The sequence below is a fragment of the Megascapheus bottae genome, chromosome 13, assembly GCF_031878675.1.
Source record: "Megascapheus bottae isolate mThoBot1 chromosome 13, mThoBot2.hap1, whole genome shotgun sequence".
Classification (NCBI taxonomy): Eukaryota; Metazoa; Chordata; class Mammalia; order Rodentia; family Geomyidae; genus Megascapheus; species Megascapheus bottae.
In genome coordinates this window covers 14,216,241-14,242,602 of record NC_143521.1, presented here as the reverse complement: position 1 = coordinate 14,242,602, position 26,362 = coordinate 14,216,241, and the positions used below count along the sequence as shown (strand labels likewise).

The 26,362-nt window shown below is 37.0% G+C and overlaps 1 protein-coding gene across 6 annotated transcripts in view; it reads left to right on the top strand.

Moving 5' to 3' along the window:
* LOC150055549 (uncharacterized) overlaps positions 1-26,362 on the top strand; it is a 153,205-nt gene that overhangs the window by 112,417 nt on the left and 14,426 nt on the right. For 2 of the 6 annotated variants that reach the window (XM_090344010.1, XM_090344004.1), the window contains 2 exons: positions 12,172-12,239; positions 24,990-25,327. In XM_090344010.1, the coding sequence (XP_090200136.1) occupies positions 12,172-12,239; positions 24,990-25,005 (84 nt within the window). In that variant the 3' untranslated portion in view covers positions 25,006-25,327. Of the gene's footprint in view, positions 1-12,171; positions 12,240-17,901; positions 18,017-24,989; positions 25,328-26,362 lie in introns of those variants that run through there. The other 4 variants (XM_090344008.1, XM_090344005.1, XM_090344007.1 and 1 more) reach the window with 2 other exon arrangements.

Sequence of the window (26,362 nt, the reverse complement as noted above, 5' to 3'; positions counted from 1 at the left end):
GACATCTAGTGTTGGAGACCATTGTTTTCAGCCTCCTGAGGAAGTAAGATTATATGTTGGCACCTGGCAGCTCGCTAATGAGTCAGTACTTGCTGACCAGGAAGTTTCTTTGCATTCGTTGATTTGTTTTTTCCGTGCTTGTGAATAGAGTGGATTGCTAGATTTCTTCCAGGTTTGTTTGCTACTTTGCAGATGACCTTTACTGTGATTGGTTGCTTAAGGATATAAATAGTGTGGGGTTTGTGGAGAGGACAGAAGGAGAGAGAGAGGACAGAAGGAGAGAGAGAGGACAGAAGGAGAGAGAGAATGGAAAAAAGACGGAGAGGCAGAGGAGAGAGGACAGAGAGAAATAAATGACCTCTGCTTGCAGCGATTCGAGTCTGTGATCATTCCCAATACGCCTCCGAAGTGACATGTCGTTGCCGTGGGCAGCGACAATCTACGTTGGTTCCATATCTTTCCTATGGTAAATAGTGCTGCAATGAACATTGTTGTGCTAGTGGATTTAGTATGTCCTTGTTTCTGGATGATTGGGTAAATGCCAAGTACTGGAATTGCTGGGTCATAGGGGAGCTCTATGTTTAGCCTTTAGAGGAACTGCCATACTGCTTTCCATAGTGGTTGAACAAGTTTGCACTCCCACCAACAGTGTAGTAGTGATCCCTCCTGGCCACATCCCCTCCAGCACATGTTGTTATTAGTTTTCCTGATCCTGGCCATTCTAACTGGAGTGAGGTGGAATCTTAGCATTGTTTTGATTTGCATTTCTTTTATGACCAGAGATGTTGAGCATTTCTTAGAAAGAACAGCGCAAGAGGAATTTCAATACCAAACTTTAGACTCTATTACAGAGCTATAATCATCAAAACAGCTTGGTACTGGCACAAGAACAGGCCTGAAGACCAATGGAATAGAACTGAGGACCCAGATATTAAACCACAGACCTATGGCCACCTAATCTTTGACAAGGGAACCAAAAAAAATAGAACGGAAAAAAGACAGCCTCTTCAACAAGTGGTGCTGGCAGAATTAGTTAAGCACCTGCAGAAAACTAAAGTTGGATTCTTCTTTGTCACCCTGCACTAGAATTAACTCCAAATGGATCAAAGACCTGGAGGTAAAAGCTGACACACTGAAAACTTTTCAAGAAGGAATAGGAGATACACTAGGCCTCCTTGGCACAGGTCGAAACTTTCTTAATAAGGACCAAGAATCACAACAAATCAGAGAAAGGCTGGATAAGTGGGACTGCATTAAACTGCAGAGCTTTTGTATGGCAAAGGACATAGCTAGTAAATCAATTAGGAAGCCTACAGAGTGGGAGAAGATCTTCACCAACCATTCAGTGGACAAAGGCCTCATATCTAAAATATATCAACAGCTCCAAAAATTGAATCACTCCAAAACTAATCTCCAAAGTAACAACCATTCCATTAAAAGATGGGCCAAAGACTTAAAGAGAGTCTTCTCTGAAGAAGAAACAAAAATGGCCTATAGACACATGGAGATTCAAGTTCTTTAGGAATTGTAAAGTGGTCTAACTTCTCCTATTGAGGAAATCTATTTTTCACCTGATTACTTTGAATAATAATCTCTCTCTCTCTTCCTCTTTCTCTCTCTCCCTTTATATACTCTCTCTTCCTCTCTTTCTCTTTCCCTCCCTCACTGCCTCTTCTCTGTGTGTCTATGTGTCCGTCCCTCTCTCTTCAACTCCCAGATCTGGGTCTTGAACTCTTGTCCTGGTTTCTTTTCCTGGGCTTGTGGGCTCAAGGCTGGCACACTACTACATGTACCACAGCTCCACTTCTGATGTTTTTGTGTGCTTAGTTGAAGATAAGTGTTTTTCTGACCTTCCTGCCAGGGCTAGCTTTGAATTGAGACCCTCAGATTTTAGCCTCCTGAGTATATAGAATTACAGGTATGAGCCACTTGGATTTTTTTCTTTTTAACTTTTATAATTTTTAAATTATTTTTTCCTGGTTATATTGTGATATAATCATTCTCAATTGCTTAATTGTACTTTTTCTGTGATTTGTTGTTGTTGTTGGTTGTGGGGCTTGAACTCTGGGCGCTGTCCCTGAGTTCTCCAGCTCAAGTCTAGCACTCTACCACTTTGAGTCACAGTGCTACTTCTAGATTCCTGGTAGTTGGAGATAAGTGTCTCACATACTTTCAAGCCCAGGCTGACATGAATCCCAGTTCTCAGAGCTCAGCCTCCTGAGTAGCTAGGATTAGAGATGTTAGCCACTGGTGTCTGGCTTGAAAACATATTTTTAAGAAAGCAAAGATAGTAACCAGGTGAGGTGGCTCAAGGGGCAGGCTAGTAGCCTTGACCTGAAGAGCTCAGGGACAGCACCTAGGCACAGAGTTCAAGGCCCACGACCATTAAAAACAAAAAAAAAGAAAAGAAAAAGAAAAAAAGACAGCAAAGATAGTAAACTGTCATTGTTTTGGTTGTATGTGTGTGTTTCAAATTGATGATGATGATGATGATGATGATGATGATGATGATGATGATGATGATAATAGGTCTGAGTTTGGGACTCAAGCTCAGTAACTGATGCTTTTGCTCACTGGCTAGTGATCTACCAACTGAGCCATGCCCTCAACTCCCAAATTTATTTTTAAAACCTCTACTTTACCCTGAAGGAACACCGAGAAAGCAGGATCATCATGGTGAGCAGGGAAAGCCTGTTGCAATAAAGTTAGGTGAAAAGATGTTGAACAGAACGGTTCAGCTCCTAGTGTAGGAAGAGCATGGTACACACCTCAGGGTGATGAGTAGTCATTGATCATGACTGCTTTGCAGTTACCAAAGCCCCAGCCCTCGGACGGTGCTTCCTCTGACATTCCAACAGGAAACTGTTCCCAGCTTCCTACCATACTTGGCCCCAGGAAATGACGTATTGTCCTAATTTCAGAGGACTGTGGTAGGAAGGGAAATGAAGAATATAGATACTTTTCTTGATTGTGAATCCATTTGTAACTTTTGTGTAATGCAAAATAGGGAATGATGTTGCTGATTTTTCATAAAATTAAGAATTTTATCATATAGGTTTCCTTTCTTGGTGAATCTTTTAAGAAGATTTTACGTGGATTGGAATCTATGAATATTTCGTTTTACTTTGTTAATTAATCTCTATGATATTTGAGCTGGTGGTATTGAATTTTGAAAATTTCCCCATATTTTCCTTTTGCAGTTAGAAAAATAATTTCCTACATTCTAAGAAGAGAATTTAATCCACTGATAATAAAAATATGCACGAATTCCTTTTTAAATGAAAACAACTCTTATTTCAATAGAACTAAATATTTAATCAACCTGCTACTTCCTCACTCTTATTGCTGTACTGCCTAATAACTTACATCCATTTTCCTCTTATTCCTGAGCAACAGGTAAACTACATTCTCTGACCTACGAGATTAGAGATATGTCATTCTTATCAGACAATATAGATTGGTGACAAGGTAAATATCACTGTCATATCTATTCCATGAAAATCTCCCACCTATCACTTGTTATTTTCTTTCTCTTTCGCAGGTGTGAACTTGAGAGATAGTATTTGAAAAATCTTGTAACTAAATGAAGTAGATTCCACTACTTTACCCACCCTGTTACTGCACCAATACCATGGACAGTTTAGAGTAAGCAATGGAACTTTGTTGCTTTAACTACAGAGATTTAAGGCTTTATTTATTTTTGCAGCCAAACTTAGCCTAATTTGCCAAAGATATCACACTTTTGAGCATAGAATAGTTAGTAATTTCCAAATGGAATCAAGAGATTCCTATTACAATACAAGAGAAATTTTACTACAAATATCCTTCAGATCTGTAAACCTTGGATTGTACTCAATTAATTGATTTCCATATCTCAGTGGAGTGAGACTTTGATGCTGAAATGCTCTTTCTTGATCAGGTAACCCCATTCTGGATGCGAATGTGTCTTTAGGCACCTTGCATAAGAAAGAGGGACTCATCAAGTTTAGCAGAACAGTCTTGTGATTCACAGCTTGTCTTTTGAGATGAGTGAAGAAAATTGTGTCATTTATCATGGATAATTCCAATATAGCGCACACTATCAATCTCCTTGACAATCTCCTCAACAGCTCAAAGTCCAAGCTGTGGCTGGAAAGTGGCCAGGTGATAAGCATCGGATGCTGTGGGCCAGGCCTGCTTCAACACCTGCTCGAAAGACAGCTGTACCATCTGCAGTGCATGGAACCCAGCTTTATGGGAAGGAATCTGACAGTAGAGCAAAGTTTCACCATACTGGTATGAAGGGACTTGCTGAAATTCTCAGTGGATTAACCTTTTCATTTGAATGAAGTAATTTTGTTATTGTAGTATCATGTTTCTCCTCCTTCGTAACCTGCATCAAAAAGCCTGATTGACCTTTGGCAAGGCAAAAAAAATGTTCACATTTTTAATATATAAAAATTTGAGAGATTGAAAGAACTGATTATGAGTATTGTGTCTAAATTGGATACAGGCTTAGAGAAGTTGTCTTTAATGAAGAATAGTGGATTTTATTTGTCAATTGTTTAAAGGCCTTGTTTATACTAGTGTGTGTGTGGGGGGCGCGTGTGTAGAGTATGTGTGCAATACTAGTAGCAGCAGTAATATTGTAGCAGTAGGAGCGCTGTCCTGCTTCTGTCTTCGAGCTGCATGTTAAAAACCAATTGTCTCCATTTACAAATTGCTCTTTCTCATATGAGTGCTTCGTTATGGGATTATCCTTTACCCTTATCTGAAAGATATTCTAACCACTTAGCCACTGTGATTGGTCGAGAGACTCATGGCACAAGATGAGTGAACTAAAATTCTTCCCTAGACTTTTCTATTTGATCCAAAAAGAAACATCACTTTCTGGTAACTAAGATGACTGCTCCAGAAGCAGTCAGCAATCTTAGTTTCCAACAGCTTGAGAAACTGAGGCTACTAAACAGAGGCAGTCCTGAAAAGGGAAATGGCAAGAGTCTTGGTTCTTATTCTTGCTATTTAGTTATATCAACTGCAGTAGACTCAAGCTGCCTGTGGGTATCTGGCTCTAAGGAGACAATCACTAAAGATGAACTATGAACACTCAGGATGAGCAGAGATTAGTATTCTAAAGTTGCTCACATTTACCTGCACTGCACACACAGCCAGTCTTATCATTCATAATTGAAAATAGATAGAGTAGGAACAATTAATTTTACATAATTGCTGTTCTACACATTGCTACTGATCATCAAAAGCTAGATCTGATTTTATGCTCTACAATTCAAATACTGAGAAGACTCACTTCACTTCTCCTACCTTCCAACGAAGAATGCCTGTCAGCAAGTTTAAATTTTTCACTTTGTCTGATGAGTACATTCCCTTTTACCTTGTTTTTGGAGAAAAGCTTATTTTCTGAGAGACATATTTTTACAAAATAATGGCAGGAAAACACTCAGCACGATTAACAATGATTACCACAAATGACTGACTGACCTGGCCTTCTAGTTTCTTTCTTTTTTAATTATTTTTTGTGCCACCTGGGACTTGAATTTAGGACTTGGGTGCTGTCCCTCAGTTTCTTTGTTAAAGCTAACATTCTACCACCTTGAGACACAGCTCCACGTTCGGTTTTCTGGTAGTTAAATGAAGATAAGAATCTCACAGACTTCCCTGCTAGAGATGGCTTCTAACAGAGACCATCAGATTTCAGCCTTTTTGAGTAGGTAGGATTTATGTGAGCCACCAGCGCCTGGCCTCACCAGCATTTCTTTGTATACACAGGACTGTGTGATGTGCATGTGTGAATTGAACATTTCTGAGGTTAAAATTTCTTTTGATCATTTCTTTGGTTTCATTTTTGTCTTTTCTGTTTTCTCCTTTTTGTCATTAATTTTTAATGTCTGTACCTTTTGCCTTTTTTCCATATATTTTTATTGTAATTAATAAAAGGGTTGCATTATATTCACCAGATAGAAGGTACATTCCTTCACATTGATACCCTTTCTCATGTTTTGGTCCCCATCTCCCACGACCCATCCCCACCCCTCATCTTGTTTTTCCCCCTTTCCCTATCCTATTTTAAATAACCAAATAAGCATATATACAATATATCAGATAACAAGGTAAAATACTGTAGCAATATGAGATAACCAAGGGACAGCAAAAGAGATGAGAGATAACATAGTACATTAAGGACAACAATCACTCATTATATGGCTTTTGTTTCTATATCTTGGAGGTCCTTTTGTTTAGCGTCATTCTATATGGCCTTATGTACCTATGGCCTTTGCTCTATTGCAAATCTCTGCTAGGAGAACCCAAGGTTTTTACTGATAATGACAAATGAGGGAATCCATTGAACCTAAGTTCCTTTGAGTCTTGCTTACTTCACTTAATATGATTTTTTTTCTAAGTCTTTCCATTTCCTTACAAATGGGGCAATGTCATTCTTTCTGACCGCAGCATAGAATTCTGTTGTGTATAAATACCACACCTTGTTGATCCACTCATCAACTGAGGGGCTTCTGGGTTGGTTCCATATCTTTGCTATGGTAAATAGTGCTGCAATGAACATCATTGTGCTAGTGGGTTTAGTATGTCATTGTTTCTGGACAATTGGGTAAATGTCAAGTAGTGGAATTGCTGGGTCATAGGGGAGCTCTATGTTTAGTCTTTTGAGGAACTGCCATACTGCTTTCAGTACCCTTTGTCTTGTATGTAAGTTTATCTGATTTGGAGAGGGGAAGAAATGGTAGGACCGAGGGAGAACTAATTCCACAGTGTTACTCAGTACACTCTGAGTATTGGAAATGAACTATGAAACGTGGGATCTAGGGAGGGGTTTAGGAGGGAGAGAAACTGGGAGAAAATGAGGGAAGGTGTGACACTGTTCAAAAAGAAGTTTTCTCAATATCTGACTTATATAATTATAACCCTTCTGTATATCACCTTTACAATAAAAAAATGAAACAACAAAAAAGAAATTTCTTCCAATTTTTGAAACATTCTTTTTTATTTGACCTGAGCTGTGCATAATAAATCAACAAATAAAGTGTGTTGTAGACACTCAGTTACAGGAGCCAGTAAATTTCTTTGTTCCTCATGGATGCATTTAATTGCTTGAAAGCAACAGTTTTAACAAATTTAAGCCATGAAAGTTTATTTTTAATTTAATTGTGCTGTGAAATGATTTATTTATTTGGAGGGAGAAATATTAGTGTGTTGGGATTTGCTTTTTAGGTTTTTTTGCATAAAGTATCAAGTTTTTGCCCCAAGATGACCTCAGACTCTAATACTGAAACCTCTACCTCCTTTGTAGCCAGGGTGTGAGCACATACCACCAGGCTGAGCTTTTCTGTTGAAATGAGGGTCTCACTAACTTTTGGCTTAGACTATCCTTGAGTGCTGATCCCCCCAATTTGTACCTCTCAAGTAGCTGATATTATGGCACGTGCTACCATAGCTAGCCTGGAATGATGTAATATAATAAAGTACAAAAATATTGGGTGTCCATTTCAGTTAGTGTAACTATACTTGCAGATTGAAAACATTCAGCATCCCTAAATATTCTCCTCTTCACTTATCCAGTGAACGGAATTGGAACAGATTTTTATCACTTGATTGTATCACTCTAGATGTGTCCTTTCTAGAGTTTCACAAAAATGAAACCATGAAATATATACTTGACTATGTGGGCTATTCTACTCAGTATAAAGATTGTGAGATTCGTCCCCATTGTTTCATGTATTGTTCATTTTTCGTAGCTGAATGATTTTCCATTTTAGTGTGGACTAGTGTTTATCAACTTGCTTGTTTGAATGTTCAAATTGTTTCAGGGTTTAGACTCTCAATCAACTGCTTTGACCATTAGTTTGTAAATCTTTGTTAGTAAATGTTTAGGTACAATGTTTCTGAATCATACAAGAAACAAAAATGGTTAATTTTTAAAAATCTGCTGAACAATTTTAAAAGAAACTACTGTTTTACAGTTTCAGAAGTGCATAGGAGAGTTTGAAATCTCATTCTTAGAAACACTGGCTGTTTTCAACCTTTATTTTAGCCATTCTAAGGTATAGGATGATTTTCTGTGGTGATTTTAATTTTTTAAAGATTTTATTAACATTGATTTTACATTATATTTCAAATGTCATGTTTAACAATGATGGGGTTTTAATTGTTATTTCTTTTTCATTGTTAGGGAGATGTATAGAGAGGTTACAGTTACATTCCTCAGATAGTGGGTGCATTACTTCTTGAACATTGATACCTCTTCCCAGGTTTTTCTCCCACTTCCCCTGTCCCCCACCCCCTTAATTTTTAATGATGTGTAGCCTCTTTTCATGTGTTTATTGGACACTTATGGATTTTTGTTATTTGTACACTCAAATGTTCTTTTCTTTTTATTGTTTTTGTCATTTTTACTGTTTTCAAGAGTCCTTAATTTAGTCTGGATAGATTTTTGTTTTACATACATGTGTGTATGTGTATATGCATTACTTTAAGGTACATTTATTTAAATAATACCTTAATGTGTTGTAATATAAAATTGGACATATACTTACCTTGTGAATTTTATATATATGTTATATATACATATGCAAACAGATACATACACACACAAATACTATGAATATATCTTCCCATTCTGGTTTGATTTTTCATCTTTCAATTATGTCTTTCAAAGAGTAGATATTTCATTTACTTTTTAATTTAAATTTTATTGTAAAGCTGATGTACAGAGAGGTGATAGTAATGACTACACCCTTCCTCATTTTCTCCCACTCTTCCCCTCCTCTCCCCAAGTTGTAAAGTTCATTTCTAACATAGTGTCTAGGGAGTATCACTGTTGAATTTGATCATCCTTTGTCTCACCAGTTCTGTGATTCTCCTTCCCTTCTCCCAAATCAAATAAACATATATCCAAGAAAAAGGGTACAGAATCAAAAACAGTGCCAGGTGTAGTGCTCACACCTGTAATCCTAGCTACTCAGGAGGCTGAGACCTGAGGATCGAGGTTCAAAGCCAGCTCTGGTACTAATGTCCTAGAGACTCTTATCTCCAATTAATCACTAGGAAGCTGGTAGAAAAGATCAGAGAGCTTTAATCCTCAGCACTACAAGAGCCTCTGAGTTTTCCACCAACTCTGAATGTCTCCTTTTTTTCTTTACAAATACTTGACACTGACCAACTTCATGATTAATAAAAGGCACAAAACTTTCATAGATCTTACATATTATGTTCCTCTAATTTATTTAAAGTAGCTTCAAGTTGCTAAGAATGTTTCAAGGTATATGCTTAAGAAACACAGTCTCTTCAGGCTGAAAAATTCATGTAGAAACTGAAAGACAGGGCTTTCTTTAGTGTCTATAGGCTTTTGTTATCAGTGACTTTAGAAATCAATATTTGGACAATGCTATGTTTGAATGCATTTAAATTAAAGCCATTCACCAACTTGAATAGCATATTAATGTTCTGCATTCTTTTATATGTTCTTGGTTTGTTAATGATTGAAGCATGCAATAATATAATAGAAATTATATTTATTTACAGTTCTTTGTTGAAGATTTAGAGATAAAGAATCTGACATGTACCATGCTTTGAAAAAGAAGGGTAAAATAGAAATTTACTTGGCAATAAATTGACAGTATTATCTATCAATTTAATGCATTTTTCTTGAAACATCCTACTAGGAAATCTAATGACACTGTCACATTTAAGGACCTCTTTCAGGATGTAAAGTCTTCATTATTAATTTCCTAACTTGAAATGCTTTGCAATAGAGATAAATGTATAAATTAGTATGCCAATGTGATTTCCATATATAGAACACAGAACTCAAAATGTTTAGACATGTGCAAAGTATTGTAGTCCAAAGATTCAATCAAGCCAGTTATACCATAGAGGCTTTGTGAGTTCATCTACAAGTTTATGAAATCCATAGCATTCCCTGATATTACGCCAAAGACTCGGCATTCATTTTTGTTTTTCTTTTTGTTTCTGTTTTTGCCAATCCTGGGTTTGAACTCAGGACCTGGGGACTGTCCTTGAGCTTCTTTTTTTCAAGGCTAGCACTTTACCATTTGAGCCACAGCACCACTTCCTGCTTTTTCTGTTCATGTGGTTCTGAGGAATCAAACCTAAGGCTTCATTCATTCTGAGTAAGCACTCTACCACTAAGGCACATTCCCAACATTCCAAGCATGTTTTTATGTCTATTATTCTAGAGATAGACTTTATAGTTTCCATTAAATGATTGTAGAAGTGTTTATAGGGTAAAACTTGAGATGTATGTATTCACATCAATTCTTTTTCATTCACTGATTCATTTAAAAATCAATTATTGGCAGGTGTGATGGTACACAACTACAGACACCTGTAATCTCAGAACTCTGGAAGTATACATAGGAGGATCCTAAGTCTGAGGCCAGCAAAGGCATCATAGAAAGTTCCAGACAGCTTGGGCCACAAAGCAAGATCCTGTTCCAAATAATCCCTCCCTCTCTGACACACACACACACACACACACACACACACACACACACACACACACACGAGAGAGACATACATTAGGCAGTTTATCCTTACTGAAATGAGATACAGCACAAGCATTCTAACTTCATTCAAGTTGGGATTATAAGGAAATATAAGTCCTAGTTAGTATAGGAGACATGCTCCAAAACTACAGTTAAGATGGTCTGAGGAAATATTAGAGGCTCATGGATATTGAAAACTATAAGAAGTAATTACCACACTTAGTTGTTGCACTGCAGGACTGAAGAGTTTAATTAAGTCTGGATTTCTGCCAAGGTGGTGCAGTGATGGAGTAGATAAGGTAGTTAAGTGCATATACTATATACAAGGGAGTGATTCGAATGATGGATCATAAAAAAGGACCAATTAAGGAGGGAACTGAACACATAAGGGCAACAGGGAATAATAACATCTTGGTAAGACAATTCTCCATCCATCCCAGAAAGAATGGAGGAGGGTCTAAACTGTACACAGAAGTACAGAGGAGCTCCCACAGAGAATGGCATCTTTAAAGAAGAGATGTGTTTTGTGGAGTTGAGAACATCGAGGGCATACCATGGGATACATAGCTGCAGAAGGGCAGGGGACAAGACTTTTGGAGGAGCTGTCCAGGAATTAAAATTACTTCATACTTATTGTTTCTGAAGACTCTTATTCAGATATTGTTATAATGAGAATCTCAAACTTCTAAACCTACCCTCCAACAGACACATCATGTATCTATGTTCTTTGATTCATTCTTTTCTTATTTTTAGCATTTATTATGTGAAATACTATATATTTTATCCTTCAGATTTTATTTACTTCTCATTTATTTTATGTCATTTCCTTAAATTCAGTGAGGGGATTTTAAAATTTTTTTTTACATGATAGCCTTTGCTCTCAGAATAATGTTTTGCATACTTATCACTGCAAACATATTTGATGAATGTACAAGTTATTGGAAATATTGTTTTCTTAAATAGTAAAATAACCAAGAATTAGGCAGTGGCTTTCAATAGGAGGCTCATATTAAAGAATGGAGGAAGCCAGGTGCCAGTGGCTCATGCCTGTAATCCTGCCAACTCAGGAAAGTCCATGAGTCCCTTAGCTCTAATTAACCACCAGAAAACTGAAAGTAGTGCTGTGGCTTGAAGTGGTAGAGCACAAGCCTTGAGCCGAAGAACTCAAGGACGGCACCCAGGCCCTAAGTTCAAGCCCCACAACTGACAAAAACAATTTAAAAATTTTAATAATAATAATAATTAAGGTCAATGAATCAGGCTTCTGCTAATGTACCAGGTGTAGAGTAAGAATTTCTGATGTCATAATTCTTACAACCAAAAGATTTCACAATGACAGGGAAGAAAAGTACCAGAAGCTTAGTTTTAAGGATGTACAACCATAACTACACCGGTATGGTCATGGTGAGATTGCCCAGAGAAACAGTCTCATTAAAACGAACCTTTGAAAGATAGCTACAGTTAAGTTAGAGGTGGAAGGGAAAGTAGGGGAAAAGATATAGGAGAATAAATATATTTGAGAGGTCAGAAATAAAAATAGTTGTAACTACGTAATTTTTATATTCAGAAAAGACAAACCATGAACTACTTATTAAAACCTAGTTCCCCTAAGGCACTGCCGTTTATATCCTAATGATTGTATTTTCTTTCTTAGTCACCTTTGGCTTCTGCTGATTCTTGGAAGGTACAGCACGGCTTCACTTTGGGACCTTCACACATATGGTGAGACCTTACATCTTAATAACCAAGAAAGGTGCTTTGCTGTCTAAGGTTTAAATGTGCCACTCTCCCAGCTACTAGTCCTAAACTTCCAGCCCCAGCCTTCTAGAATTCTGACTTCTGCAGAGCAGCTGGTAGCTTACTCCTGTATTCCTAGCTACTCAGGAGGCTGAGATCTGAGGATCACAGTTTGAAGGCTGCATGGCAGGAAAGTCCATGAGACTATAGTGGCTCAAATGGTAGAGCACTAGCTTTGAGTGGAAAAACTAAAGAACAATGTTCAGACCCTGAGTTCAAGTCCCAATACCAATTCACACACACACACACACACACACACACACACACACACACACACACACACATTCCTGCTTCTAAAATCTTCCTTTACTTCTGGGATCTGCAGTCTATTGTTAACATTTTATTATTTTTGAACCCTTTCCCCTTTGGCAATACCTATTGACAGTAGGATTATTCTACTTAATGCAACCCCAACTTAGGCCCTTGCCCTGCCCTTTTTCTCCCCCACCCCCTGCATTCATCCTCATCTTGAACTTAGCAGGAAAAGCACAGTCACTGAAGATGCTTGTGACTTTCCTTTCTCCAAAGCACTGTCCACATCTCAGCATCTCAATGAAGCCTAGCTGACAGTTTTGCTGTACAATCATTCGATGTGACACTAGTAGTTCCCACATTCTACCATAGCCTTTTATCATCTTCTGCCACACCAAATCACTTATTTATTACATCTGTTTCTCCTCTTCCTCTGCAGACTACAAGCTCTATAACACAAAGCTCCATTTTTTTTGTTCTCTCTGTAGTACCTGGTTAATTCTCAATAAATATTTGTTAAACTAATGCATTTCAGTGACAATTGTAGATCCTGTGAATGAGGCAAGTTGCTTTTGAATGCTGACTGGTATATTATCTGGTATATTTAAATGTTGACTGGTATATTATCTGGTATATTTGAATGTTGACTGGCTATATTATCTGTGTTATATATATATGTATGTATGTGTGTGTACATATATATATTAAAACATATACGCTCAGAAAAGGCAGGGAAAAAAGGGGGACATTGACATAAGGAATGTGAGATGCCAGGAAATGCTGGAATATGGAGCTGAGTGGAAAAGACACAGATAATCACAGGTAAAGCAGTAAATCAGAAGCAAGGTCTGGGGGCTGTGGACTCTGTAAGAATCCCAGACATGGAGATGTGAGAGAAGGTTTTTTTATGCCAAGTCCAGCAGAAAGAAAGCATTTCTGAAATTGTACTTCGTTTCTGAGTTAGCTGCATGTCTTCATAAGGTACAGACAGATCTTACTAGGTTATTTTTATATAATAAATAAACCTTTATAAATATTTTAGTGTCGGGACAGAATAACTTACAGTCATATCAGTTGTCCAGAAAGTCAAGAAGAATTTAACCCCTACTGAATTTATGAATAAAGCATGGGAAATATTTTATGTTCATTGACATATTTAGCAAATAGCAATAATAAAAATAAGCATAGCTCTAATTAATCTTTGGAATGGACATAATTTGATATCAGTATTAATTAATGAATTAAAAGAGAAGAATATTTAATCTGATGCCATGATTAAAATGAGATGTGTTCTCTCCAGGGAGAAAGCAAAAACAATAGCTTAAAGAGGATAAATTGGTAGCTAATGTAAGTAGAACCTCCATACTTGCATTTCCTTTTGTAAGAATACAAATAGCATTTGTAGAAAAATTTAAAAGCATGTACCCTCAGTTGTAATAATTAGTACACATCTAGGACTCTGCTAGCAGAGGATTACAATAGCTCAAAACCTAAGTACATAAGGTCATACAGGATGAGACTAAATGAAAAGAACTCTAGGATATGGAAACAAGAGCTTTTTCTTGTGTGATTGTTGTTCTTCCTTCCTTCCTTCCTTCCTTCCTTCCTTCCTTCCTTCCTTCTTCCCTCCCTTCTTTCATTGTTCTTCCCTTCCTCCTTCCCTTCCTTCTTTCATATCTTCTTTCATACTGTTCCTCATTCTCCCCCTCCTCTTCCTACTCCTCTTCTCTTTCTCCTTCTTTCTTTCTTTCTTTCTTTCTTTCTTTCTTTCTTTCTTCCCTCCTCTTCCTCTCCTTCCTTCTTCTCCTGAACTCTTTTTTTTATTTTTCTTAGTCATTGTAGATCTAGGTCTTCTGTCATTTCTCAATCTTTATCTCTATCTCTGAAGAATTATAAATCTTTCTTCCTGTGGTGGGTCCCAAGAGCATGCTTCACTGGGCACAGGACAGTACAGGCTGTGTGTCAGAGCAGATAGACAATACCATGCCTTCACCCTTATATTCTTTCTCAAAATTGGACATTTTCCTCTATGCTTGGGAATGTCAAACATAAATATCTGGAAGACATGATGGTTAAATTTTTATGTTTTCCTCATTTTCTACATTCTTAAACAGTTTGTGACAGCATCTCCTTAATTAAGGTATGAGTTTTTGTATATAAAAGTTGTTTTTTATTGACAATTTTATAAAAAAGTATAGTTTCAATTGTTCTGTAATATGGATATAGACACTTATGTGATGGTCTAAACAACAGGTTGAAGTTTAGCTGTGTTTTAGTGATGCTTTTTCCCTTAATTTACTCCATGTCAATTTACACAGTAAATGTTACCTGCTGTATGTAAGTTTTGCAAACAACACTGTTCATCTCCCAGAATTAAAGTCTTTCCAGATGTGGATTTGATTAATAGAAGCTTACTAACTGTGGGTAATTACTGATAATGATGGGATCACAAGGCAACTTCCTTATCAAAGTCACCTTGGTGTTTTCTGGTTGCTATACTGAAAAGAACTCCTGAATACACACACACACACACACACACACACACACACACACACACACACCATACACACACCGCACACACCACTTACATCACCCCCCACACACACACCCACCCACACACCACAGAGGCTACTCAGGCATATTTTCCCAAATTTAAATAAAAACAGATTACTATTTAAACTTTATCACAGGTGGAAATCAATATAGGTGCTATAAAAGCTACCTTATGGGGAAAAAGAGAGAGAAAGAAACAGTAATTTACAGATGTGTAAAACTTTAGCTCTACAAACTGATTTCTCAGTATGAATAGATTAATCCAGTAGAATGGGAGACTGCGTATTTAGTTATGGTCTAAATCTCCTTGAGATTTAGATCTCCATTTGTTCTTTATCAACTTGAAACATAAGAACAGACTCAGTGTGTTAAAAATAGAAGCTGAGGGGGCTGGGAATTTGGCCTAGTGGTTAAAGTGCTTGCCTAGCATGCACGAAGACCCGGGTTCGATTCCTTGGTACCACATATATAGAAAAAAGCTGGAAGTGGTGCTGAGGCTCAAGTGGTAGAGTTCTAGCCTTGAGAAAATCCAAGGACAGTGCTCAGGCCCTGAGCTCAAGCCCAGGACTGGCAAAAAAAAATAGAAGCTGATTCTGTATGGCAAAGGACATAGCTAATAAGCTAAATAGAAATCCCACAGAGTGGGAGAAGATCTTCACTGGTCATACAACAGACAATGGTCTCATATCTAAAATATATCAATAGGTCAAAAAATTTAATCACTCCAAAAGTAATCTCCAAAGAAACAACCATCCCATTAAAAGATGGGCCAAAGACTTAAAGAGAAATTTCTCTGAAAAAGAAATAAGAATGGCCCATAGATAGACACACGAAGAAATGCTCAATATCTTTGGCCATAAAAGAAATGCAAATCAAAACAACTCTGATATTCCACTTCACTCCAGTTAGAATGGCCAGGATCAAGAAAACTAATCACAACAGATGCTGTCAGGGATGTGGCCAGGAGGTATCTAATGATCCCTACACTCCCTACACTGTTGGTGGGATTGCAAACTCATTCAACCACTATGGAAAGCAGTATGGCAGTTCCTCAAAAGACTACACACAGAGCTCCCCTATGACCCAGCAATTACACTACTTGGCATTTACCCAAATGTCCAGAAATAAGGACATACTAAAGCCACTAGCACAACAATGTTCATTGCAGCACTATTTACCATAGCAAAGATGTGGAATCAACCCAGATGTCCCTCAGTTGATGAGTGGATCAACAAGTTGTGGTATTTGTACACAATGGAATTCTATGCTGCTGTCAGAAAGAATGGCATCGCCCCACTTAGAAGGAAAGGGAAGGACTCAGAAAAAATCATATTAAGTGAAGTAAGCCAGACTCAAAGGAACATAGGCTCAATGTTTTCCCTCATTTGTCGTAATCAGTAGAAACCTTGGGCTCTCCTAGCTGAGGATTACAATGGCTCAAACCTAGATACCTAAGGCCATATAGGATGAGGCTAAATGAAAGGACATTCAGGATATGGAAACAAGAGCCATATAATGTGTGATTATTGTTCTTACTGTACTATGTTATTTCTCATCTCTTTTGTTGTCCCTTGGTTATTCTCATATTGTTACAGTATCTTACCTTGTTATCTGTTATATTGTATATATGAATATTTATTTATTAGAAATAGGAAAGGGAAGGGGAGAAAACAATTTGAGAGAGGAGGGAAATGTGGACAAAAACATGAGAAGGAGTATCAATGTGTGTGAAGTAATATGCCTTCTATCTGGCAAATAAAACTGTAACCCTTCTATTAATTATAAAAAAATAATAGAAGCTGAGTTTTGTACTATTATATTCCTCTGCTAGGAAAGTCCTAGGCTTGTATTAATTGTATATACGTTTATTTGTTTATTTGAAATAGGAAAGGGAAGGGGGAAAACAAGATAATTGGGAAGGATTAGGGGAGGGAAATGGGGACAAAAACATGAGAAGAGGTATCAATGTGTGAAAAGTAGTGCACCTATAAGCTGGTGAATATAACTGTAACCCTTTTCTACATTATAATAAGAAAATGTCCAAAAAAAAACTACAGTATAATAACAGACAGCATTATCTCTCCAATTCTTATAATGACAAATGATTTGCTTTATATAGGTACAGTATAGAACGCAAATTGTAAATACTAATCAACCTTGGAATTAAGTCGTATAAATTGTGTACTATATTTAAAATACTAAATTTATTTACACTGACAAAAGAATAGAAGCTGAAATTGATTTGTCTTTCTCTCTTGTCCTAATTTTTTTTCTTTTTCATATATTTTTATTGTAATTAATAGAAGGGTTACATGATAGATGGTGCATTAATTCCCACACATTGATACCCTTTCACATGTCTTGGTCCCCATTTCCCTTCCCCCCACCCCCACCCCTCATCTTGTTTTCCCCCGTTCCCTATCCAATTTCAAATGACCAAATACAAATATATCCGATATATCAGGTAACAAAGTGAGATACTGTAACAATATGAGATAACCAAGGGACAGCAAAAGAGATGAGAGATAATATAGTACCTTAAGAACAACAATCATTCATTACATGGCTTATGTTTCTATATCCTAGAGATCCTTTCATTTAGCGTCCTACTATATGGCCTTTTGTATCAAGGTTTTGTTCTATTGCAAATCTCTGCTAGGAGAGCCCAAGGTTTCTACTGATTATGACAAATGAAGGAAACCATTGAGCCTAAGTTCCTTTGAGTCTGGCTTACTTCACTTTACAGAGGTAAAGACCTCTAGCATTGTTAACTCTCTTTCAGGGCCCCTGCTCCAACACTGCCCTCTGCACAATAAAGTGACATTGAAAATAAACTTTTCTAAAGATCGGAAAATGTATGATCAACAATCAACACAATAACAACCTGCCATGACATGAGAAAGGGTATCAATGTATGTGAAGTAATGTACCTTCTATCTGGTGAATATAATGTAACCCTTCTATTTATTACAATAAAAATATATGAAAAAAACAACCTGGAAATTTCCATATTAATCTCCTGGTAAAATGGGCAACAAAACAATGTAGACCAAGACAAGATGATTTAAAAAGTAATTGAGCCGAGTATGGTGGCTCATGCCTATAACCCAGCTACTCAGGGGGCTAAAATCTTAGGGTTGCAGTTCAAAGCAAGTCTGTGAGAATTAACCACCAGAAAAGAACTGGAAGTGGCCCTGTGGCTCCAGGTGTAGGGTGGTAGCCTTGAGCTGAAATGCTCAGGGACAGTGTTTAAGCCCCACGACTGAGAAAAAATTAAAATAAAAAAGAAATTAAGCAGATATCCTCCACTGCCTGGTATGCAAGATTCTCAGGCCCAGTTTTGCCAATACCGAGCTGGTTTTATTACTATAGCTCTTTAATAGAATTTGAAATCTGGAATTCTTCCTGGGCTTTAGAACCCAGAGAAATAAGAATTGTCAAATAGATAGCATCGTATCATTCCCATCCTTCTCTTTAGGAATTAGCCTTCATCTACAAATAATGAGAAGCACATTAAATCTTCAGCAATCTGAGTCACAGTTTCTAGTTATACTGCTATGACTTAGGTTTAGAACTAGGGCCAAACAACTTGTACACCCAAGATGATTAAGCACCTCAGTTTGTTAGGTGAATTGTCCTTTTTACACTTTTTAAAGCTTCTCAAATTTTCAGTCCCAGGTAAATTAGGATGGTTAGCTATTACTCACAAAGTACATGTTACATTTAGAGAATTGTTGTGGTCTATTTGAAGTATCTAAATATCCACAAAAACCATTATTTTTTAAATGAAAATAGTTTAACAGGAGACACTTTCCCTGTATTTTAATTATATATCTTTTTGCAATCTTTAGGTAGCTGTACAATACATTTGTCATTCAACAAATCGGTTTCTAAGTCCAATGCATCTTGACTGATGTCACTCCTTTTATCATTTACTCCCATCCCTCCCAACTCAGTACGATTTCTTTGTAACTTGGAAGAGAAAAGAAGGAAAATTCATCTCTTTTATGACAATGTGACCTAAAACTTACCAGCTACTAACTACATACATGGCATTTTTTTCACTCTCAGTTCTTAAAAACTAGTATTAGAAAGAATTTGTACTGACTATAATGCAGAAAATAAACCTTATTTTTGCTCCTTATTTATCTTTGCATTGTTTTTTCGGCCTCTTGAGCTTTCCACATTGTTTTCTGGTGTAATTATTCAAAATATTAATGGAATAGAAAAATCTTCTTTTAAGTTATGAATGCAATCAACTTTGAGTCTTTAATTGTAATTTTTTCCATAAAATTCTTTTAATTTAGCCTAATATAATGGCACATCAACCAGTAATAGGTACATTAAATTGAATCATGATGCTCATATACACATTTTATGACACAATCAAATATCTTAATGCATTAATTCATATCAATCAGTTAATAAAATCAAGTAGGAAACATTTTTCTATTGCTGCTAACTGTACTTATTCCATTTACTAGCTGAGAAGTTCAAAAAACTTAACATTATGATGCACAGGACTTTTCACTTTAGACATCTGAAAAATGTCCATTCCTTTAAGATGTTACTAAGTTTATTTTTGATAAATAAGCTAGGAAAATGCCTAAAATTCAACTTCAAGTTTTCCTCTAGGAAACAATTCTTGCAAAATTAGTAGCACACTGAAAAATACCAATATTGTTCCCCATCTGATGGAAAAAGAAATAATAGATCCCAAGAGGTATTCCAATCTTGTCTTTTGTTAGCACAAGTTTGGAAACCATTACATTCTTGAAAAAAATTGAGTTTAAATCTTGCTATATATCACAGGCAGGTCTGGAATTGCTTCTTCTTCTCAAGAGCTGGGATTGTAATCATGTACCACCATATCTGACCATTTATTACCTTCAATGTACAAAATGAGTCTTTAAAAGCTAAAAGCAAAACATTAAAAGGCAGATTATTTTATCAGTTAGTCAATAAATACTTATAGTTATTGTTTATAGCATAGGATTATAAAGGATATCATTAAAGATATCTGAATATACAGTAAATAGTATCTTATTTCAAAGAGTCAAGTACTTGGCCTGGAGTTTAGCCTAGTGGTAGAGTGCTTGCCTAGCATGCATGAAGCCCTGGGTTTGATTCCCCAGTACCACATACACAGAAAAAGCTCTAAGTGGTGCTGTGGCTAAAGAAGTAGAGTACCAGCCTTGAGAATAGAGAGGCTCAAGGACAGTGTACAGGCCCAAAATTCAAGCCCCAGGACCAGCAAAAAAAAAAAGTCAAGTTCTTTTTAGGAAGGCAAGACAAAATATACAAAATATACTCATCTTTAAAGAACTTTCTGTAAATCCAATAGGATTATACGTTGAATGATTTTCTTCCCTCTCTTCCTCCCTTGCTCCTTCTCTCCTTCCCTACCTTCTCTCCCTCCTGTCCTCCTTTCCTGTATCCCTTTCTCTGTTTCTGTCTGTTTGCTTGTCTGTCTCTCAGTCTCCTTTGCCTATGGCGCTCTCTCTCTCTCTCTCTCTCTCTCTCTCTCTCTCTCTCTCTCTCTCTCTCTCTCTCTCTCTCTCTCTCTCTCTCTCTTTGTCTCAATCTCTCTCTTCCTCTGCCTCTTCTCTGTCTCTGTCTTCATCTCTGCCTCTATCTCTGCCTCTGGCTCTGTCTTGCTGTCTCTCTCTCTGCATCTCTCTCTCTCACACACACCCACATTTGCACATGCACGTATACACATACCTACACACTCTTCCTCTTCCTCTTTGGCTTCTGAAAACTCCTGGATTCACATTTCACAGGTACCAGTTGAGGTTTTATCCATTTTCCTTATTTGAATGCAGAATAGTACTCAAAAGAGTACTAAAAGGAGTACTAAAAGGCCAACCAGGCAGTAGCATCTATGCTCAGATGGATAAAGTATGGTCAAGCAGCCTGTGTAATATAGTTCTATAATGACACCCAGAAGTTCTGAAGTGAAAAACCATTCTCACAAGAAGGAAATTCTGCTTCTATAAAGAATGAAAGTGTTTGGCAGCTATATCATAGATATTTTTATCTACACAATCTTCACTTGAAACTTTCAATACCTTTCATAATAGCTAGCTCTACATCTACATCTACACACATAGATAGAGATATAAGCGTATGGGTTGACAGTACTGGGAGAGAACTCGGTAGCTTGAGTTCCATAGGTATGATCTTAACCACCATCCCCTCTACTTTAGTTATTTTTCAAGTAGGATCTCATATTTTTGCTCAGGTTGGCTTGAACTACAATCCTCCTATTTAATCTTTCCATACAGATAAGATAACTGGTGCAAACTACCATACCCAGTTTATTATTTAAGATAAGTTCTCACAAACTGTTTTTTTTCCTTTCACATTCTCTTTATTTTTATTGGCATCCACTAATTGCAAAACCTGATGGGTTTCCGTATAGTATTGTCATATATGCATATGATCATATGCGTCCTTCTATACCTCACTTTCTTGTTCCTCTTCCTCACTCTCCTTTTTCTAACTGCTACCATAAATCTTTGTATAAATTTCCTTGGGATGTTTATATACATACACAGGTACACACATACATGCTTGGGCTATCCTTGAATCACAAACCATACACTCTCCACCTTCTGTGGAGCTGGAACTCCAAGCAAGAATTGCGGCAACTAGCTAAATATTTGTATTTTATTAAAAATTATTTTTTTCTGGGCCTCAGACAGATGGGTATTTTATTCAAAAAGGTAAATTAACTGGGTGTGAAGCCATAGAGGATTTATTGTCCAATGCTCCGTGAACTCAGAAATCCAAAACAGTAGTTTTTAACATGAACTTCACAATTATTTAAATGGCCACCTAGCCACAGTTCCTTGGCTAACAGCATCTTTTGCTTGTCTTCGGACAATCGCACTCAGCTATGTAGCTCATGTGTTATCAATCAGGGCTTGCCATACATTTTCACCCCCAAGCTCTAGCTAAGGGAATAGTGAATTATTGTGTGTATAGAAGGGACTGGGATTGTCAAATGCACATTGGTGACTATGATGACATTTAGAAATGGGTCATTTTCCCCTTCCTCAGTAAAGACAGTCTTTGTGAATTTAAATCACCAGTGCTGGCTTTTTCTCCCTCACCATTATGTTACCATAAAAATATTGAAGTGTAACAAATGACTTGCTTATCTATCACTGCTAATGAAATAGTCAGAATCTACTCAGAAAGTTTTCTGCTTTTATTCAGCTGAAAAAATCCATTTCTATACCTTTCATTTTATGCAGATGAGGGTGTCTACTCTTTTTGGAGATATTATTATGGAGAGATATCATTGATCATGTCCTCAGGGTAATAAATAATTACTCTACTAACGTATTGCTCTGAGAGAAACTGACATGAAGTAGTTTCAAATTAGCCACTGCTAATTGCATGCATTGTTTCATACTTATTACTGCAATCTGATTAACATGCTACTGAATAGAACTGGCAGGAAAGGTTCTTTCTGCTCTATTTTAACTTCTTTAAATTTAAAAAATAGAGTATATGTGGAATTTACACTACTGTAGGAATTTAGACGTTATTACTAATTTAAAGAGTTCATTACAAGCTTCCCCATTGACAAAAATTTTTCAATGTGATTAAGTTTGGGAAATAGAAGGATATTTTACATTTCTAATAGGAAAAATGCCCCTTATCATATTCGCAATATATTCTAACCTAAAAATCTATAAAATCCAGCTGCTCTAAAGTTTCTTCAGTGAGCTATTTTACATATGAAAGAAGTTCCAGGTTTGTGTTTTTACTAGCAGATAGTGTTCTGTGAAGCTTACAGTGACTAATTCATTTAATCATACAGTTTCATTATGATATGGTACTATAAATGCCCTTATTTTAATAGATGAAGACACTGGGGCATATAGAAGCTAAGTAATATGCTTAAAATTGTAGGGGTAATAGTTCAAGTCCCCCATTGAATCTGGTTCCTACTTTCTGATAAACCATGCTGTTTCACTATCTACCTCTGGAAGGTGTAAACAGCTTGCCAATACGTAAGGTAGAAGCCACCCAAAAGTGGTTCACAGCTGTAATCCTAGCTACTCAGAAGGCTGAGATCCAAGTATCAAGGTTCAAATACTGTCCAAACAAGAAAGTCTCTATAGCTCTTATTTCCAATTAACCAGCAAAATGCTAGAAGTGGAATTGTGAATGAAATGGTAGACCACTAGCCTTAAGCACAGATACTTAGGGACAGAAGCCAGGCCCTGAGTTCTAGGCCCAGGACTGTCAACGCACACACACACACACACATACACACACACACACACACACACACACACACACACACACACACACAGTAAAATAAAGTATATTTTTGTGAAGTATAACATTAGAATAGATTCTTAAGTTGTCATACTCGAACAGTCTTGTCTTCTAATTCATAGCTGATAATATACCTCACCTGTGGAGCATCTATCATACCTGGTCTTCCTTAAATCCTGGAGCCTGTTCTCCATTCTGTGGGGTTGAGGCTGATATTCATTCAGCACCCACAACCTCAGAAGTTCACAAGAAATAGAGGGCATGCTGTAGTACCCTCACACTGGCTTAGACTGTACACAGTTTTCATGTATTTCTATTTTATACTCCAGTATATCCTTATGCTATCATCATTCCTGGGTCTGATCCTTGTGCCCTGAAGAATAGCCAGAATTGCCAGAATCTCAGCAATTGGGAAGCAGAGACAGTGTATAACAATGCACTTTGCTTTATAATTGTGCATTTATGGCAGACATTACTAATCAGAACCTAGATCCAGCAATCCTCAATAACATGGTGCTCTTAAGGCTAGATCCCCCTTGCCAACAGGGCAGATGTGAGGTGAGGTTACTTTCTATCCCTCTTCAAATCAGAAATTTCATTCCTCCCATTCTCTGTCATTTGCAACTCTTCCCCGCATTATTAAAAAGATTTAATAAAGGATGGCTATCAAAAAAGCTTACTAAGTTGATCTAACTTTTAACCATTTACAGCATGAAAACTGGTTGCAATTCTGGCTGATACAATTATTCTACACACATTGTCCTAATTAATGAAATGAACATGTTCATTGTTAAATGACACTAATCTAATGATTATATTCTTTAACTTAGTGATAAAGAGGATGAAAATTTTCTTGGTACAAATGTTAAAATTTTACCATTCAAATGTTATGTTCTCTCAAGATACAATAATCTGAGAAAATATTGCTCATTTTTACTCTTTTACTTCAATGTCAATTTTTTCAAAATAATCCCCTTTATAGGTTTTGTTTTACTTTGTTTTGGTACTAGAAAACACACTTCATTTACTACATGCATATATTAAGCATATAACTTTACCACCAAGGTCAGAACCAAGTCCCTAGATAAGTCATAGGCAATATTTTAAGATTTAGGAAAGGGAGACATATTGCTTCTAGAGCTAGAAGTGTGAATGAGAATTTTAGGGGCAAAAAAAGAGAATGAGGAAACATGAGACCAGGAAGAGCAAAGGGTCAGAAATTGTGTAGGAAGCTGTGGTCATAATGAGGGAGTGAATGAACACAAAAACAAATTGGTTGTGCTTTGCCTGTCATCTCACTCCATGAAGTGAGTATATTTTTCTCATACTTTGCAGGCAGAAGTATACTAGTCTCCATGTGACTGTTCGCTATGCAAGAGCAAACTTCTAGCAGCTGTGAAGCAAAGCATTTAGATTTCAGGAGCTTAGGTTTCACTTCTGGCCCTGCCACTCACCAATGATAATTTTTGTATGTTTCTTAACCTTTCTAAACTTTAGTTTCTCTATGAGAATAGCAATAATTAGCTGTTGAGAGGGGACAGTCATAATGAAGCGTCCATCTTTCTTTTCCAGTCTTGAAGCCATTTGAAAGATCAATACAATCTAATCTTTGGAGAGAAAAAGAATCAAAATGCCTGCTGTACTGGTGGTCGCTTTGTGGCATAATGGAGCTTCCTAGGCCTGGAGTCAAAGCGATAATGGCATCAAGTTGTTTTCATCTGAGACTTAGCGGACCGATTTGAAGCTTATATGAGATATCTTCTGAAAATGACCAAAAATACTGCGATGATAATATTTTCAGAGGTTATGCTTCAGCAGGAATCAGTGCGGTAGAAAACAGTACATAACTTTCAAAATGTCCCCCTTTTAAACTCTATCTGGAAGAGGTTAATGGAAATATGTATTCTATGAAGAAACAAGCAAAATTATCCCTGACTAAGTGGAGGATTAAGGAAAGAGAATCAGAGTGGGTATGAAAGGTGGTTATTCTAGAAAAACATACAGGCCTTTCCTCTGCTATCTTAAGAGCATCCAAGAAGGTTTTTAATTCTGAATGTTGAGCACTTATCATGACTGAGAGCTTAGCATCCACTGGTTATAAGAGTCTCCAACAAAGGTCCATGAAAACCAGTGCTTTTAAGCATCCATTGGGCATACTTAAACGAACAGTCAGCAAGATGCATAAACAGTTGATTCTGCTGGCATCCCAGCCAGATTTCAAGTGTATCATGAAAACTGGCCTGAGGGTCCAGCCTGAGATTGTTCCAATCCTGCTTTTTCATAGCCAGAAATTCCCTTTCTGCTTCAGATTTTTACTTCAGTGAGGTTTGCATAGATTAGGCCTTTTCACTGTGGATCAGTGAATCAGTTAGCCCACAGGCCAAAAGAGAGAGAGAGAGAGAGAGAGAGAGAGAGAGAGAGAGAGAGAGAGAGAGAGAGAGAGAGAGAGAGAGAGAGAGAGAGACAGAGACAGAGAGAGACAGAGACAGAGACAGAGACACAGAGAGAGGCAGAGAGAGGCAGAGACAGAGAGACAGAGAGAGACAGAGACAGAGAGAGAGAACATGGAGGGAAGGAGATATATATACATATACATATACATATATATATCCCACATAAAATTCAACCCAGTTAAGATATCTTCATCTATTTTTCAGTAGGGGGAAGATTGGGCTCAATGACTTCAGTCAAAAGAAACTATTGAATGGATGTATGTCTTTGTATGTAAATTTTTTTGTGCTTTCAAGTTTTTGATGGATATAATAAAAACAGAGCCTCAACAAAATCACATAGAAGAGTTATTTTGCAGAGCTTGGGTAATGACACATCTGCAAAATGCACAGGCACATGAGCAAACACAGAGATGTGTGAAGTCAGGAAAGCAGCCAAATGCACATCCAAGCTGAGGAGTGTCACAGTGAAATGAAGAAACTTGTAAACACCTA